This window comes from Antennarius striatus, chromosome 12, assembly GCF_040054535.1.
Source record: "Antennarius striatus isolate MH-2024 chromosome 12, ASM4005453v1, whole genome shotgun sequence".
NCBI classification, from domain to species: Eukaryota; Metazoa; Chordata; class Actinopteri; order Lophiiformes; family Antennariidae; genus Antennarius; species Antennarius striatus.
Window position 1 is genome coordinate 12,756,817 of NC_090787.1, and position 19,979 is coordinate 12,776,795.

At 38.4% G+C, this 19,979-nt stretch overlaps 1 protein-coding gene across 1 annotated transcript in view; it reads right to left on the bottom strand.

The window, feature by feature from the left end:
• Positions 1-5,878, bottom strand: part of LOC137604567 (potassium voltage-gated channel subfamily H member 7-like) — a 30,374-nt gene extending 24,496 nt beyond the window's left edge. The window contains exons 1-2 of the mRNA XM_068328394.1: positions 5,803-5,878; positions 5,139-5,369 (exon numbers count right to left, since the gene is read on the bottom strand). Coding sequence (XP_068184495.1) covers positions 5,139-5,369; positions 5,803-5,878 — 307 coding nt within the window. The remainder of the gene's footprint in view (positions 1-5,138; positions 5,370-5,802) is intronic.
• Between the last annotated feature and the right edge of the window lie 14,101 nt (positions 5,879-19,979).

Genomic DNA, 19,979 nt, shown 5'->3' on the forward strand with positions numbered 1-19,979 from the left:
ATTAAAATAAGGATTACAATGTGAGCTGACAACTAATGGCATCAGCTAAAGCTGATACAATTAAAAATTCATGTCAAATCAAACTCCATCCATAAAATACACCACATGAATAAAAACTGGATCCTGTTTGACAGATCCCATTTTCTAGATCTTAGACATTGCCCCCCTGCTGACTTACAAATTGCCTTGGCAGACATGACTCGTCAGCTGCGGTGTCACACCAAAAGTGACAGTTTTATGAAAAACCACCATCTTTTCCAGACTCACTGGACAATAACTCCTGGGTTTGTAAAATGACATTTTTTTCCAACATCAGTCACAGTACATTCATAAGTCATCCAAATTATTTTATAGTATACTCACAATTAATAAGTGGAGTGCTTTGCTTTGTATATCTCTTTTGTTTATCAGGCTTCATGGTACAGGTGTATTTGATTTTATAATCAGTTTTCCTCCTTGTCAACCTTTTCACTTTATTAGTTTGACTGATACAATCCAGCAGCTGCACCCTCTCTATCACATCAAGAGGCATCAGAACACGGCCCACACTCTCAAATCCTTCAAGAGGTGTGTATTATCCTGTGTGGATGATGTCATGTCCTTGCTGTGGTGTCAGACTTTGAGTGAGGCTTTAGATGTGGACGGCACTTCACACAAACTCGTGTGACAAAAGCATATCCAATCCTCACGGTGGTGGAGAGACTTCAGCGCACTGCAGCCGAGCAGAGCATTAACACAAAAGATAAGCTTCTGGGAGACATGAATGGATATGCAATTCATTCTAAATTGATATGTAGATGAAGGTAATATTTACAATAATAGCAGAATCATACATGCACCATGTTACTAAAATTATTAAGTGTATATAAATTGTCAATTCACCATCCAACTGTTGCTTTCTGTCCACTTAATTTTCCAAATATGCATCATTCTCCATTGTGCTTGCTTATGCTTCTTTCTTATAAACCCTATATACAAAACATTTCACTTTAACAAATATGAGTGTTGTGTTTTTCTAGAATTTCTTGTGTTTCAAGAGTTCAAGCAACCCAACATTATACCCCTTTGCAACACTGGACCTAACACAAGCATGGCTGCTACACATCATTGACAGTGAAAGCAGTTTCTACCAGTGAGTGTCCATTAATTCCCTCACTTTCAGGCAAAGTGTTTCCCATATGGCCATGAAATGTTAATGTTTACACCTGCTTGAATGAAAGGAGCACATTAAGACTTCATTTTCATGATGGAAATTCCATCACTCTAGATTCTATTTCCATCATCAATTATTAAAACACTGCTGATTAATGAAACTATCCTCTGGGCATTGTTACAATGGTGATTCAGTGGTCAAACTGTATTGTGGTGAAACTGTAAGAATAACTGAAGATGCATCAGTATTTACATTATAAGTGGTTATGTTTAGTGGTTTGCATTAATTAACTTATTTCAAAAGGAGAAGGTGTTTCTGTTACTGGATTTTTATATATCAGGCCTCATTAATCTGCACAAGATGATCAGTTTGATGATCAGGAGTAGATTTGCTTTGACTTTTTCTGTTGATATCTTTTAACCAAAGTATTATCCACAACTGCAGCTCTTTAGCAGTGCGACCCCAGATACTGCCTGGTTGTAAGTCTTGCATAATGAAATCTGACATGTTTCTTGTTCAGGGCTATTCTGCTTAAGCCAATACGCAACGTTACTGGGGCATAGCCAATCAGGACTAGGGCATGTAGGAAGAGGCCATGCAAGCTAACCCTTTGTTTAGAGTCCCTGGGCCTTGTGGCCATAGCTCGCCTTAGTAAGACTCCTCTAAGCTATGCAGCCTGGCCTAATTTCATCTTCAATCAGTGTCTCCAGAGCCATCAGGGTAATTAGCTACTCCAACTCAAACTATATTTAATTTGGTATTTATCAGTTCATGATATTTTACTTTGCTATTGTTTATTCTATTTACTTTAATTATAAATTTTAGAGTGTGATCCATGGTAAGACTTGAATAGATTAACATAAAAATATAAGTATGAAGAGCTTCCCACATCTAATATCAGTATCAGTATGAGATACAAATAGCTTGAGTATGAAGAGTCATATCCAATAAAACGTAAGACCTTTGACGGTCCATCTGCTCCTCTCCTCTACTAATATTTTAATTTCACTTGCTCATTATTGGCAGGAAGTGTATTTATCCATTATTTAATAAATATGCAAATTTTCTTGCGATGAAGGTGATGCTAATAACTTTGAGATGGATAGGGCACTTTTTTAAATTTGTTATAGTGACTTTGACAAGTAGACTTCACTTTTAACACATGAAACCTGATGAAGAAAGCTTTGCATGCATTTGACCTCATATAGGAGACATCTAAGAGGCCTGAGTTTGATGAAAAATGGATGTGCTCTTTTGGAGAGTAGTCATCCAAGTGTCCTGCAGTTTACCTTGTGCACAGCAGACACGCCGTATTTCCTTGTTCCCCTGCCACCAGACCCTCAGTGGGGGCACTGACCCTTCAGTCCCCTCTGCAGGGAGTCACCTATGAAACCTTGCACCTATGCACACCACATGTCCCAGATCATTCAGCACGGTTAGCTAAGCTACCGCTGTTACGTAGCCATTATCCATTTAACTGCTCTCTGCACGGTGTCAGCTTCCTTTTGTTAACACTCATTCAGGTACAAAGTATTATTACACCCTGTGGAACAGGATAGCTTTACAAAACCATCAAGGGAAAGCATTTACCTCATTGACTATGTATCATTGTTGGAGGCAGAGTGCAGTATCCTCTCACAGCTCATCTTGGTTGTGCACTTAGAAATGAAACAGTGTGTCCTCTTGCTAAAGGCCTCTGCTCCTGTGGTCTCCTTTGTCCCACTACTTTTAATTTTGAAGAAGGATCCACATAAGAACCTTAACATTTTGTCTTTTCACTGAAAAGAGCCAGAACTTTATTGATCCTGATGTCACACAGCTTTCTAGCCCAGAGCATAACCTTTTTATTTTTAAAAGATTGTCCACTGCTGTTATGGACGGGAGAGGAAAAACAAACCACGCTATCTCCAATTGCAATCCCTAAACAAACTTGCTGTTTTATCCTATATTCCTTTTTTAATATGCACATGTGATGTGCAAAGAGGTGCATGGAAAATGGAGGAGGTTAATACAAAGGATTAGCCGATTTGCATGAGGACTGACAGCTAGAAATCCAGTTATGAGAGGAGACATTGAATGCATCCACTCTCCAGCCATCATCTTCAATTTGAAGAGACTTGAATCAATATGACCGTCGTTCTCAAGGATGCCATGAATCTTTCATCCCCCTATGGCACTGGGAATGTGTGGATTGTGTCCTCCATACCAGTTTAATGCATTTACTATGTAAGCTGCTCATTCCTAGTCACAGCACTGTCAGCCTTGACATCTTTATTCATGAGCACACACGCTCACTGTAAATTCCTCTGAGGAGTATTAAGAGTTGTGTCTTGAAGCTGCATTGCACACCAGGGAGGATTGCGAAGAGACAGAGAGCAAAGATTATGCTGGAAGGTTTCTGTAGCTCTTATTTCCCACACTTTAAACATTACACAGGCTTATGGTATTTTGATGGAGCACAGCACACGCGTGTAAGACAGGAGTAGGATGGGAAACTAAATTAAGTAAAAATCCAGCTTGTCAAAAAGCAAGCTGTTCATGCTCTTGCAAACAGACCCTGGAGTGTTTTGTGTAATTGTCTAGCAGGTTTCTGAAAAAAAATCTATTTTAATAGTGTAGCAGCTGGCTCTTGGTTTCTCTGATTAGCAACAAAACCAAACAAAACATCGGGGCTGATGGCTGCTGATGGTGGTTTAAACATGTATCCATGGCTTAAAATCTAATCAAACTCATAATTAAAAATTTACGCCCTGGCTCCTTATGATTAAATAAAACATTGCATCTGTTGTTCTCTAGCTTCTCATATACAGCGGTTTGTACATGCCTTAAGTAAAGAACATTAGCTGAAAACAACAGTGTTGCACACAAACCTTGGCCCCTGTTGGTTCAAACACTCGCATAGAAACAGCATGTTCATATTGTGTTTTTCTATAAGAGCCTTGCGTTAGGTTGACTTGGCACAGATATGTCATGTTGGCCATGAAGAGCTCATGTGAAAGCGTGGCAGGAGGTGGTCAATCTGGGGATTTATGCCACTGAGTAGCAACATTGTATTAATTCTCTGAGACAGAGCAGCTATCTGTGCAGTTAAGCATTAATAATAGAGCTGGGATTGGCTGGAAATGAATGACTAAATGCCAGTATAGCACTAAAAAGACACCATACAGATTATTGAATTTATACACCACCTAATAAAGCTGCTGTATACCTTTGCTACAAAACACATCATATATAAAAAAAAACCTCAAATACATACATATATATATATATATAGCATGAATTTTTTTATCACAAACTTACAGGAAGTCATTGCATCTCTCATTCTGTTCACCCAACAAAGAAACAATATCATTTTGCCACTTTGTCATTTTGCTATGTTTTCGTTATTTTTTTTGCTGGGTTAAATCCAATTCTTAAAAGCGGTGTAAACCATGGTGATGGGAACCAGATTTATTTTAATGTCATTCAGTTACATGATGTTATGATTTGAGGCACGTGGCCAAAGTAATCTTTCACTATCTTCAGCATGTTCTCACATGAAGGCTGTGACTGGTGTATCTGACACCCTGAGGATCTTGTCTCTTCTGTAAGACATACAACCAAAAACACTCAAATTACTCAATTCAAACTACATGACCTTGACTCTTTTCTTCTTTGTTAGAAGTGGGTATGATATGCAAAAGCATATTGTTTTTTGTTTTTTACTTGAAACATCTAATCATAATCCTTCTGATGTATTAAGAGGAACAAAGTTATTTATATTTATCTGCATGGGGGTGTTTTATTAGCATTTCAGAGCTGATGGCCTCCATTCCTTCTCTCTGAAGTGCGTCTTGTAACTTACTCTTGCTGGTCAGAAACAGAGTGACAGATCACATCCTTGGGTGGACATTGTGAGGAACATCACACATCAAATTACAAGAATCCCTCTTGGCTTACAGGCATGCTGTGACAGCCCCGCTTTTGTTCTAAGACGCTGACTCACCATCCTTGCGGTAATAGGTGATCTCCACCTTGCGCTCCTCTGACCCCAAAACAGCCTGGGACACTTGGCTGATGGCATCTTTGTTGGTCAGGTCACCATGGAGGAAATCACAGGTACACGGCTTCTGCATGATGTCTGGTCTTGAGAAGCCTGTCATCTCGCAAAAGCCATCATTGCAGTATATGATAGCACAGTTCTCCACCCTGGCATTGGCTATGACAAATTTGCGGTCTGCATGGAAAGGTACGAGTCAGTGCAACCAACCAACCAACCAACCAACCAACCAACCAACTTATCAATCACCAACCAACCAACCAAAATCATCACTGACACTGTTTAACTTATACAGTCAAAGAAGCAGCTTAGCTGAACATTTATTTTTGACAGTAGCTTACTTTTTGAGATTTACTGTTTACTAAATTTTCATTATATAAAATAGTAAAGTCTATATCCAAAGAGATAGTTCTGGATCTGTGACTTTGTTCAGCAAAAACCTGTTTCAAAAACTCCACTCCATCTGCATACTGGTGTCCTTATCTTTTCTTTTAATGGGATGGAACAACTGTACCACAGGATAAACTCACATATTCACATTATTGTCAATTTGTCTAAACATGTTCTTTATAGTATTCTCTCTTTAGGTGAAAATCGAGACAACACTTACTCTGACCCTCGAATTTCCGAATAATTAATCCAAGGAACGTGTTTTGTGGCGCAACGTGACCTCTTCTTACAGGCATGTTTACGCACAGAGTATCCTACGATGGCCAGCAGCAGAAGCGCCTTTAGAAGTAAATCCCGAAGTTACAGACGCTGGCTCTGTTTCCTTCACCACAGACCATAGTCGACACGATCACTCTTTCCCCCACTTTAAATGACCTTCCCACTTCGCGAAGGAGTTCTTCAGCCTGCTTGTATGCCTGAACGCGCAAATGCCACCTCGCCGAAACGCACGGATTCGGGGAGGATTGCCTCTAGTTCGCAAAGCATTTCGTGTAGATGACGGTGCGGTCCTGACGTCCTCTGTGCTGCTGTGTGGGGAGAATAAAGCGGACAGTAGTTGATATGCCAAAGGGAGTGACGTTGCTCCCAGGGGGCTTAGTTCGCTTCACCTCCGGTAAGGATAAATCCCAGCCTTCTGCACTGAGACTGAGCAGCATCGGAATATTGCGCTCATTAGAAATGTACTGCGCTCCGGGATGCTGTCCTGTACGAGAAACATTCAAACGAGTTGTACACTTTGAGGAGAGTGCGCAAACATACTTTACTTTAGAGAAGAGGAGCTGCTTTAAGGTGTCCGAACCCTGTTATGAAAATGGTCTGTGTGTATTTTTTCACATAATTTTTGCATTCTGAGGAGAAAAAACCCCCCCGTATATAACTAAACAATATAATGGCCCAGCCAGTACTCAGGGAACCACAAACCTCCACTCCGGCAGCTCGTTATCCCCATTATGTCATTGCACATAAAAACAAAGATAGTTTGACCACGAAAACCTGTCCGTACAGCTAAGATCCATTCATAGTTTGATAGTTCATTCATTTTGTCGAATAAAATTCTATTTCACCAGACGTGGATTTCTTGACGATCCAGATCAGTGAGTTGTGAAAGTACATCAGACTCAGTCAAGATCAGTGCAGTTTCAATCACAACTCGATTCAAATTTTAAATATATAGCATTACTTTCTTATTATTACATCCCGCCTCAAAGCGGTGATGTATTGTAATTATCAGTGTTTGTGTGTTTGTTCGTCTGTCCGTCCATTCGTATGTCCACCAATTATCTTCACAACCAATGCAGACAGAAAATGAAACAAAAAGCACATTATTTGGGCAGCAAAGGGGATGAAAATGAGATGATGACCTTGAGAAAAGTAGGTCAAGGTCAAATTTCAACTTTTGTACACTCAGGAACCGGATAAGAGAAAGACGAGGGAAAAGGCCAGTGTGAGTATGACCATAGATCAAAGCTAGTGCTTTGATCAATGACAGTAGGTCAGAGCTCTAGATTTGATCTTTGACCTATCCAAGTAGATCAGGATACATTTTTTAATTCAGGGGTGTCGCGGAATTTTGTAGTCTGTGACTGCATTTAAAAGTTCTAGACCAGATCCACAGTAATGTGTGGATCAAGATCAGAGTTTGGTGTGTGGTACATCATATGGAGATGTCAATGCGTAATTTCTGTCCAGGAAGCTTTACAAGGATGATCTTTGATGTCAGAAGTATTTTTAGCTTTACAGAACCATTAAGAATCAATTCAAACATTCTACTGCCAAGCCCCCCTTCATGTCTATGGTGCTGAAGAGGTCAGGGAATTCTGGTGGCTTATATTTGCCAAATGTTTTTTACGTCTTCCTTTTTCTAAGCTCTGTGGTAGGTAATCAGGTCACACTTCTCTTTTACCATTTCATTAAAAAGTATTTGATCTCCTGTGTCTTTGATGAACATACCGATGCTGGTGAACACACATCTGAATCAAAACCTTTTGTGTCTGATTGGGGTTTAAACTGGAATGACCACAGCCTTATCACTTCAATTAATTATACAAATTAGATAAAGAAACACAGTGTTTTCATTCAGTTTGTGTTTTTTACTGCATAACTGGCCCGTCAACTCATGCCTTGTTTTCTTTTAGTTCCAAAATTGATATTAAATTGCGTTGCGAATGCCTTGGGATCACCTTGGAAGAGCTAGTGGAGGTGTCTGGGGAGAGGGAAGTATGGGCATCCCTGCTTGGAGTGCTGAGTTTCAGAAGACTAGTGGTTTGAATCATCTGAAAACTAATGGAGCCATTGACTGAATTGTTAGAAGAACTACTGCATAATAAAATTGCAGGCATTTATTTTATATTTATTGCTACAAACATTATGAAATTTTCATTTAGTATTGAACAATCCCAAAGCTGCAGGTTGTTTGGGTGTTCCTAGTCTGCAGTAGTTAGTACCTAGGACTCAATGATGCTCTATGAGAATAACATATAGGAGTTGTTTTCTGGTCCCACAGAATTGCTTCTGTAGCACAAATTGCTGCAGAGCTATTGCTGGTTCTGATAGAAAGCTACCTGAACAGGTAGTGCATTGAAGTTTGCTGTGTCTCCACTTGCAGCCACAGACCGAGCATTGTTGGCCTCCTCCAGAAACACCCACAATGTGCTTGTGGGCATCAGAACATTTCCTAAGAACTATGGAATGGAATGGAATGGAATGGAATGGAATGGAATGGAATGGAATGGTGGGAGGAACACAAGAAGGACTTGCAGGAAATGACTTGCCCCCCAACTTTGCCAGATCTCAAACTATTGAAGCATTTTTGGGATGTGGGATCAAGTCCAATAAATGGAGGCCCTACAACTATAAGGGTTTTAATAACTAGTTCTATGTCCTGGTGCCAGGTACCACTGCACACCTTCAGAGGTTTGTGGACTTCCTGCTTCAATGGACATGTGGAATCAGCACATAGATTTAGGTTTGTGTTTATTATGTTGTGAGTGATTATGGAATTTTATTCATAGAATTTGTTGCTTATGCTTTGTTAAACTTTTTCTTTTATTGTAGATATCCCACATGCTGATTTAAAGTTACACACAACTTTCCAGCAAAGCCAGCCTGTGGCGAGTTTCACTCAGGCACTGTCCATGGTCCTGCAGTTCCAGTCACATTCCATTTCTTATGGGAGCTGGGGGATGAATCCAATATTTCACTTGATATTTTACTCACTTGCATTGGATAGTCATAAATATAAGTTCAATGTGCAAAGACTATAGTCAACTGCAACAATTACGTTGCAGTTGTATATGCATAATACAAAACTTGCAGTCTTGAAACATCTGCTTCCATATTTCAGCTCAAGCTCATTGCCCATCTGTCCAATTAAGACTGAGTGAACACACTGAATGAATGCATAAATACAAACATGATCCCATCCTGGGATAGTACTTGTGATGAATATCAAGATGACCTGGGTATTTATGTGTATTTAACAAATTACCACTTAATATTTAATGTGTTTTTAGTGGATTAATCTAACTACTAGGCCATGTCATCATGCATTATGTAAAAAGCACCAGGGCTGTATGTTTGAATTTCTTATGTATGTTGGCTCTTGTTACCATTTTCCTTTTTCTTCAGTTTTGCTGGTATGTATTTAGAAGAGTATGTCAAGAACACGGGTCTATATATTTTCCTGTATTCCACTGTTCTTGGAAAAAAAGTTAGCTTGGATAGATTTTTTTCAACCATACAAGATCATTTCCCTGTGTTTCTTCCTCCTGTACCTATAAACACAGTCCCGCAGGCCACAGTGCTTGGTCGGCTGTATTTTATTGAATCACTGTTGCATTAAGTCAATCTGCTGCTTGTGTCCATTACTCACAACACAGCTACAGTTGAACCTTTTAGAGGTCAGCCATTACTCACTAACAATTAAGTTAGAAAGTCATAGCTGTTTTTTTTCTGCTGTTTGTTTAGTTTTGCATATGAAGGTGAAAATTCTGCTGATTTTAGGAACAAGGAGTCCAAGCTGCAGAAAATGACTAAGGTGAGAAATATCATTGGTTATATGCACCTCCCTTCTAGACACATACAGGATTAATAGTGGCACATATGCTGACTGGTAAAAGAAAAGGCTAGCAATGGGTGGGTGAGCTGCACAAAAGGGAAACAATATTCCATGGAGGGCTGTGTGCCCTTAGGTTTATACATAAAGTTGTGCTTTTTTCATCTCAAAATGCACCCACACCATAAAGAATATTTAAAATAAGGGTATATTATTCTGTGCATGCTATTTTTTCTTCTTAAATGAAACAATGAATGAAAAATAGAGCAGAAGTTAAGCATCTGATGAACCTTTAACGCTATTAGTTTTAGTTGGCTGCTATTACTACTTACAATTTTGTGTATTATCTATCTCAGGAATATTAGATATACTTTGATGTCATTTTGAGAGGAACCGTGAATGCAAATAGATGAAAGGAGCACACTACTCTCTTTGAAACAAAATCATGCTAGTGAAACCCCGTGGAGATCTTATTATGCTAATGTTAAGAGTGCGTTTACTCTAATGGCATGGTACCTGATCTTTAATCTTCAAGTGGTGCAAAGTCCACAGAGACGCATGAGTGCATCGAATGTTCCATCAATTACAGGTAGTAGTGTCTGTGACTTAGTAAGATGTCATCATTCATCATCATTACAGCAGCTGCTCTTCTGGGTGATTGCAGAAGTGATGGCAATGAAGGAGAACCTTGAAAAAATCTCCAATGCAAGAAAATATCTACATTTTGAGTATTAAATAAATCGTTTCAAACCATCAAATGATCACCACCAATATAGTAGTAAATATAATCTCTACATTGCTTATATCATATTACATTGCACTGGAAGTACATTACGCACTTTAGAATTTTTAAAAATAGTTTTTGAAGCTGTCACTGAAGGATTTCTGTACAGTATGTTGTTATGAAGATCATGCTGCCATTCATTCATTTGTGATTCATTCATTCATTCCACATAATCTCTGAGAATTTAGAGCAATTTGAAAAACAGCTGCAGCCACAGCAGCATCCACCATTCAGAGCCTAATCCAGGTCTCACGGCAGTATGTCTCTCTCCACATCTCTCTGTCTCTCGCCCTTTCAACTCTGCTGTCGCCCATACACATGCACCAGTCGTGCACAGTCAAAGGCTTACTCATTGTCCATATAAACCATTATGGCCCTGTTTTAGAGAATAATCCACTAGTGCAAAGCACAGTGCTACTGCTGCTTTCACTGCTCCCTACCATGTATGTAACGGCAGTCATTCTCCATCACCTGCCAGCAATGAAAAACTTCTTTAACTTGGAGCAAAAATGTTAAACTCATGACATGTGTTATGTCAAATGAATCAATGTCAAAATTCTAATAATTATATATAATAAATCATCTGTACACCATGTCACTATTGTGAGTAAACCAGTTCTCTGTGCTGTGCTAAAGCACCCACTGTCTCTTGGCACAAGGACCATATGTTGTCACCCATAAATAGGCTACAAGTCATCTGACAGTGAAGCACTGCAAGGATGACTTGCTTTGCCATTTGCCTTTGTCCAGGATGTGACTGCTGATTCAGCACAAAGCCAGAAATCTTCTGTAGGTCAGCCATCCGTTGTTGACCAGCAGGCGAAGGAGTGTTACTAAATGTAAGGTATACACAAGTCCTGTATGAATAGAAATTCTATTTGCACATTACACTGAAGTTCAATATCAAGAGAATAATTTTTCTCTTTCGTATGCGAGATATTGGTTTCACTGAAAGAAAATTTCTGATAAAAAGAATCCCAGTAAGCATCGACCTTTAGATAAATATTGCCATTTAATTTGAATAACATTCTCATCCAACTTTGCTGTGTCTGTGTCTTTATGCAACCATAATAGCAACTGTGAAAATTTACAAAAATTAAGAAAAGAAAGAAAAGAACAGATCATTAATGAGATGCTGACCACAGACAACAATGGCAAGTATGAAAAGTTGGGACGTGTCTTTATATTCTGGACCATTTGACTTTGGTCTGTCTCTTCATTCCTCATCTAAAGGACATCATCTCTCGGATGAGACTCCTAGTATGTTAAGTATCTGGAATTTCTACCAGCTTTTCATAACTGTCCATCCTTTTTTTTTTTTTACTGTCCATTGTTGTACTGTTGTCAACACAATCCAAATTAAGGACTCATATTTGAGGTGTTGATTCTCATGTGATCTTTTCACCCATTTTCCCACAGTGGTCCAGTTGCATTGAGTGTCATGGTCTGATTAAGACAAAACCGAATCATTATCAAAAGTCAAAAATGTAATTCTAAATTAGAAAATTCAGTTATTTTGTTTCTGTAGGAAAGAAATAGCAAGAATATGTTGCTCTAGTGCAATACAGTGTAAGAACACTTAGCTCAGATGCCAACCAGAACAGCAGGAAAACAGATTCAGCGGGCATGTTGACCCCCAAAAGGTGAATTTTTATTTACAGCGGTTGCCATTGTACATATATAATAAATAAAACAACAACCACAGTAACAATAAAATTCTAGATTAAATTTATCTTTAATTTAATCCATCCATCCGTCCATCTGTTCGTCCGTCCATTCATCCATCCATCTATGTGCTTTGTGGGTCAGGAGTCCACTGGAGCCTATCCCACTGGATTCACTCCTATGACCTATGACCTACGACCTATGACATAACTATGACTGAAACAAATGTCTTGTAGGCGGGTCTCAATAAAAGAGAAAACAAATACAACAATGAAAAAATGTAACATTTAGAAGTATTCAGTTCTGTAACAGGATAAAAGTTATCAAAAGCAATTTATAGTGTATTTGCTTTAACATATTCATGTGAACTTAATTTTATCATCTACAAACCTGACAGTAAACACTGCTACTCTGGGAATTTCCAGTAAAATGAATGTGTAAAAATAACTATGGTGAAAGACAAATGAGTAAAGAGTAGATCTCACCTACTTCATTGCTGACATCCCTGCAGGCTCCTACAGAGAGCAAAATGTATGGCTTGAATGAACAGAAGACCAGAGAAAACCCCAAAGTTGTAGCAAAATGTAAGGAGGTAATTGTTTCATGCCCAGAGCTGAATCCCCATTGCTCCTTTAACATATACAGCAAGTCGAAATAGATTTTGCCTGGGATTATCAGGCAGTGCCAATTAACGCTCCTTTTGGTCACCCTTTTAAAAATAGGAATCACCATGCTGATCTGTTATTTCAAAAGTTCTGCTACTGATTGTTAAGTGACATGGAAGAAATATGTCATTCAAAAATGTAAAGAGCATTAAGCTTCCCTCAGCAAACCTCATCCACAGCTAGCTCATGAAGAGCAGCTTCTGACAATCTTTTGACTGAACCTTCCTCTGGACTATTTAAACCTCCCAGGTTTAGCAAGTGCTCCTCAAAGAGCTCTTTCCACCTCTTAATACTCCCAAGTATAGGTCAACTGTTCGTCACTGAGAATGAGATAGTCACCAATGCTCTTTCCTGAATTGCTGGTTTTCGAAAATAGTTTACTATAATATATTAATTCCCATCCTAGCCTCCTCCCACACCTGGGTTTTACGTTGGAGACCACCGAGCTCTTCTAGCTTCCATTTAATCTCTTTCCATTCAAAGATCTTCATTTGCCTGTTCACATTTGCATTTAGATATTTGATTTAAGTGTCATCTTTCTTCTGAGGATTTGGCAGGAATCAAGACATTTTAATATAACACAAAATCAACAACATTTATTTAATACTACATTGACGTGCCCAAAACAAAGATAGACAGACAGACAGAGTGGAAATGCCTGCGGGTAGTCATAGCAATGTGAGTCAGGCCTGATGACATGATTCCTGAGAGTAAAAGACAAATAAGATGCCACGCTAGTATTATAGATGAATGGAATATGAATGTGTTAAGATTGAGATGAGAAGGGAGAGTGATGCTCTGTGTCCCTGCGGAGGACATCACTTTCTTGTCCAGTCAGTTGAGATAGGGTGTCACCCAGGGCTCTGTTCTCGGTCTTCTTTTGTCCTTGGCACTGCCTCTTGGCCAGGTTATACAATCTGATGATGTGTTACTCTATTTTTATACCAGTGATGTTCAGTTACACTAATCGGTGCTCAGCTTGGCACTTGTGATGATAAATTGTTGGTTTCACAAAATTTTGTTGAAGTTAATCATTAAAAAAAAAAGTCTAATATCACATGATTCTGTTCCTCAAAAACAATGTTTAGTAATCAAGAAAAACAAAAAAAAATTCTCAAGCTGATTTTTGGTGAAACAAGTTAAATTGTTTTGGCACCTCAAAATATTTGCTAAAATGTCATCCTTAAAGGCTTTCTGATCCACAACCTGTTGGCAATATTTATACTATTCTCAGCTTGAAATATCACAACACACTTCATGCTGACACCAGCAACAGCTCCTGCTGCCATTCCATCGTCCACCATCTCCAGCTGGTAAAAAATGCTACTGCCTGACTTATTGCCAGGAGGAATGCGCACTTCACCCCAGTTCCTCTATTCTGACTGCCAATTAGATGTTGAATTGATTTTAAAACTTTTTTTACTATGACCTAGCCCTGGGCTACATTTCAGATTTCATATTCACCTGATATGGTCCCTCTTGACCGCTGAGGTCTGCAGGTTTAGTTTGTGACAAAAGATGATATAGCTTTAGCTTTTGGAGCCCTGACACTTTGCAATTTTCTGCTTACTGGACACACTAGGTACCTCAAAAATACCCGCTCAAAATATTTTCTTTGTGAAACCCTTACAATCTTTTTAATTGATTTTCCCATCGATGGCCTGTACTATTGATTTTATGTGGCTTTAGTTCGTTTTTCTTTTTAACTGCAGGTTCAGTTTTCATGGAGCAGTTTGAGACATTTTACTTCAGAACTTCACAGAATTGTTGCATCATAGTTGTACTTCACTGTTATTGCTCTCATATTCTTGTTGCTGGTGGGGCAATGACCATGGCTGCAGTTCTTTCTGCACAGAGTGAGCCCCAAGAGGCAACAAGATACCTTATCTGAAACATATCAAGATGAGGTAAAATCTGTTGTTAAAGTGCTGACAGGGCTCAGTGGAGTGGTTACCTCATCGCATTTATACCCTCCATGTTCAAAACTTTCCATGGTAACTACTGGTAGCCCCAGTGGATGTGCCAATGCTCTCTCCCCATGTGGATTTATTTAAGAAAATCTGCTGCATAGTGGTGTTGCTCTTATTGATGTTTTTACTACAGCCGATCCTTTCAGAATTCACAACAGTAAAAGATAAAGTAATCCAGACTTTGACCTTTATTGATTGGAAGGTTCAGCTGACCAGTGCAGAAACTGTTTAAAATATGACTGACAGGACTTTAATATGTCGATTAAATCAAAATGTCACCCTTAATATTAGTGTGTACCTGGTCAGTTGTTTGTGTTGGTTTGTAACACAGTTGTCATGCAACACTTAACACAAGCATTCTATGAGATCTGTCTTTCATATCAAAGCCAGAATCACATGTATTACAGACTCATGTTTCAAAGAAATAAGTCGCTAGTCCACACTTATTGAGACAGGCAGTGATATTTTTCATATATGGAGCCATCAAACTGTGTTTGGTTTACATGTAACTGCCGTGAACCACACAAAATAGTTCACAAGCAGGTTTAAATAGGTTAAAAAAATCAGACAGAAGCCTATTAATCTTGTTTGTTTGCCTTTTTACTGAAGGGAGAAATAATTATATTTTTCAGTAACACAGCGTGCCCAGGCATTTTTAATGAATATTCCCCTGTGTGATACTGTACTTTTCTCTGATCTTCACTGTCTGATGCAGATAAAATTATCTGTAATTTTTTATCTCCAAGGAAAGGAAATGAAAAGTGAGCCCAGTATAAAAGTGTTGGGAAAAAGAAGTCTCTGAATATTTTAAAGTTAAGTACAAAAACATGTAGTTGTGATTTAAATTAAAGTGTATTACTTTTTTGGTGGTTATTCATGTGTTTGCGTTTCAATCTGTATGCTCTCGCATCCTTGATCCAAATAAAAAAGAAATGTTTTGAGACCTACATCTGCTGAATCACAGAAGTTACTCATGAACAGGCCTGTTTTTAGCTTACTTCTTATTCTATTTCAGAATCTTAATTGAACAGATCTTTGGCTGGATGTGTATACGCAGTGATGCCATGAGTTAGACACGTTGGGCTCATGAGGACCAGTGCTCTCTGTTACTGTCTCGTTTTCTGGATGCCTCTGTTGATGGGAAACGGCCATAACACACAGCTTTGCTGGAGTGAGAGCACAGAAATCATTTGAAAAGTACTGGAACAGAAGTTTAAATAAATTTAAATACTTTTTTACAATTAAAGGTATTTGGTCGTGTTTACCCTTCACAGTAACATCCTGGCCACTCTGATATCAAGTATAACTTTTAAGTAATTTTCCTGAATGTTTTGGTGATTTGCAAAAATTATTTTCACTCATACAGGGTCGGCTGGAATTTAGGGGCTGTCGAGCTATGAGAAGTGCTGAATGGCTCTGTGCTGACATCATGTGGTTCCCACAGCTAGTTACATATGAGGCAGTAAGTGCAACGTATGGGAGAGTAGATCTGGTCTGTCCTGGTTTTGTTCAAAACACCAACGACACATGAGACCATCAGAGTAAGGGCTGTCTTTGTGTTTCCACTGTCCTCTTTTATACTGAAATAGTCAGACAAAGATGTTGTCCGTCCTAAAGCTTTACTATCAAGACCCCCAGGCCCTGACAAACTACCCTTGCTTAACTGCTGCTGCCAATACTGCTGCTGCAATAGAAATTATTTTCTAATGAATATATACAGATGGAAATAATAATCTCTGAAAAGGTGCATTCTTACATATTTTATGAACATTTTTTGTGGTAATACAATCATCCGTCTATCCAGATGGATGGGATAAAGTCAGTCACTGCATGCATGATTACTAAACATTACTAATATTCATGAACTGTTGCCAAATTCATTTTCCCCTGCATTCCCAGACGATGAAATAATAAAAAAAGTATGCTGAGTGACTTGAGTTAATAATTTCAAAAACAATTGGTTTAAATCAAGTCAATTTAAAAGAGTATGTAATGTCTTTTATATGCTTTTGACCTTTTTCCAAGCCTGCAACTAGGTTATTAGATAGCTTTTTTTGTTAACACAATGTGCTCACTGGTATTAATTAAAGTTTTTAGCACCACTGAGGAGTGATATGTGTCATGTCTTTGCACATGACCTGCAAGGTGTACGACTCAAATTTTGGGTTATGAATTAATCTGTAATAATTAGATTATCATCTTTTCTCTCCCCATTATATCTAAATTAATCCATGAGACAACTGCAAATGTGAGATTTTACATCAGAGCATCTGTGGATGCATGGCCTTGCCCGTTAACACACACAGTGTTCAAGTCGCATGTCAAATAGGTTGTGCTTTGCTTGGCAAGGTGAGAAGCTCAGGTCAGTAGGATAAATGTGGTTCAATGTGAAATGGGACCATTGCAGCATTATGGATGACGGGCTATTTAAGGATGTCACCTTTTCATTTTGATTCATTGATTGCATCACACAATTAAGCAATGAGCCAGCAAAAAGAAAGAAAAGAAGAACATAAAGAAAAAGGGAAAAACAAACTTTAGTTGGACAAAACATATTTCTGAAAATATTCAGCTATACATTCATCGATGTCAAGCTCTACATGTAATCGACACTGGCTTCCTTTTTGACTCTGACCAAGATTGCAGTTCTGTCAACTAAACCTGTAAACTTCCTACAACATATTATTTAAAATAATTAAATAATAATAATTATTTAAAAGCACCTCTCAAGGTAGTGAAGATCATTTTACAGAAACAATTACAAAAATTACAAAAACATGAGCAAATTAGAATCAATGGTCAAATCAAGTAGGCTTATTTTAACAGATAGGTTTCAATGTGGGAATTAAAAATGGAAACGGATATCCTGATGTCAGGAGGGATGGAGTTCAAGAAGAGGGGGTAGGGGACGGGAGGCAGAGCAGCCAAATGCTCTGGATTCCATGGTGGTCAGGCGGCCTGGAGGCAGGATGAAACTGATGGATGAGACAGACCTGAGAGTCGGGATGAGAGTGTTGATGTGGCTAAGTTTATGTTGATGTGTTTATGAGGTTATGGAAAGAGGTAGTGAATGATCTTGAATGTGTAGGAGAAGAACTTTAAAGGCCATGTAGCATCTGTTCTGAAGCCAGTGGAGCTGTTCGCGAACTATTGCCTATGGGCAATTTAGGGTCACCAGTTCTATATTTATAGTTTGCATATTTTCAGTTGTGAGATGAAGCAAGAGAACCCAGATAGGTCACTCACAGACAGAGAGAAAAGACAAACGCCACGCAGAAAACTCCCAGGTGGATTAGAACCCAGGACCACCTTGCTATGAGGCAAAAGTGCTGTCCACTGCTTCACCATGCTACCCTTAACCCAAATATTAGCTTCTAATTTAGGATATATGTTGGGAGGGCAATAAGAAATTGTTGAAGAGCTATTTATATTTCACACATATACAGTGCCAAATTCAAAAAGGGACATTCACAACCAGATGCTACTGTGTTCTCCATACAACTCTGTTTGCTAACCTATAGTACCTATAATAGCAATGCTGTAATAACCATGGAGTGTGTGTAGCACACCAGACTGCAAATTAGGTAGAATTTTTTAAAAATATAAATCAAGATTTTGATGCAACATGGGTGTTTCATAAGTGTTTGTAATTAAGTAATTGATTAATTCTAAACCTAGAAAGTCTATCACATTTTGCATCCTGCTATAAATGGAGGTTTAGAAAACAAGCAAAACAAGATCAAAGCAGTGCTGCTCAAATATGAACATGTTGTGTTATTTCATAGCTGTTTCCTCATCTCAGTTGTTTTCTCATGTACATTCTGGTATAGGGGAGAACAGAACTGGTTGCATGTGCTGCTTGTCATTTTATTTAATACTGGCCCCCTTTGGATGCTTAAAAGATAGTGTAGGTGACCTCTGACTCCGATGCTCAATAGAGAAGAGATGATTTTTAGTATTTTCTGTAAACATTTAGTTCTTATTTGTGTTTTTTTTAAATCCCCATACAGGGTTCATAGTAAAACAATAATTACCACTGAAGGCAAAGCTATAATTAAAAACAGGTTAGAGATCCTCCTTGCTGGCACAACATGTGTGTAGTAGTGAGTGACTAATATAAACATGAGCTGAGTATTATTGTTCATTTGTTACGCAAGATTAAAGAAATACTATTCCTTAAGTATTTGTACAGAATAAGATTTGTCCAGATTATGTTAAAATTGTGTTCACAAATGTCACATATCAGGAAGTCAAATTGACAGGTGATGTGATGAAATACATTATCATCATGACAGGAACGAATTTACACTGGTTTATAATATAAGAACACAACTCAATAAAATATCAGAATTTGATTATGGAAATGTTTCATGTTAGCATTTGGTCTTTCAAGCTAATATAAAATGTTCAATCAACTTATCATGAAAGCATTTGGTTGAATGTGGTTTGTAAATCAAATTGATGTTTATGGCATATTTATATAATTTAATCTGATTTGAAAATGTACCTTTTACAGGACCATTATAGGAGATTTGTAAATGGATATTTTAATGTTACATGTACAATGTTAACGTATTTATGGGGCAAAAAAATGAAGTTGCTCTGTGGTTTATTATGTACATGTTGAATACCATCCAAATTTATGTAACTGACATGCATTTTAAGTCCTCATAAACAATTACGGTTATATTTTACGGACAGTTTGCATCCACTGACAGATATAAATGTTTTTAGGAATAACCATCAACTAACTGGGCCAATTTACTCTCACTTCACTCAAGATGCAGTCCTTTACGAAGACAAACCCTGTTACAGTTTTAAACAGAAGAGGGCAGTGTTGATCAATATATAAATAAGAGGTCTTCCTGCGTGGACAACACTTCCATGACACTTACACCAGGTCACAACGCCTCAGAATGAAAATGGCTATACGTCATCACACCTGGATGCAAACAAACATTCTGCTGTAAGATATTGTAGCTTCAGACTAAAGGTCTGACACCAACTACTGGGTGTGAACAGGAAAGTTGTACTTTAAATCAGGGCTCACCAGAGGCAAAATGACAGATAGATGGATGGATGGATGGATGGATGGATGGACGGACGGATGGACGGACGGACAGACGGAAGAACAGACAGACAGACAGACAGACAGACAGACAGACAGACAGACAGACAGACAGACAGACAGACAGACAG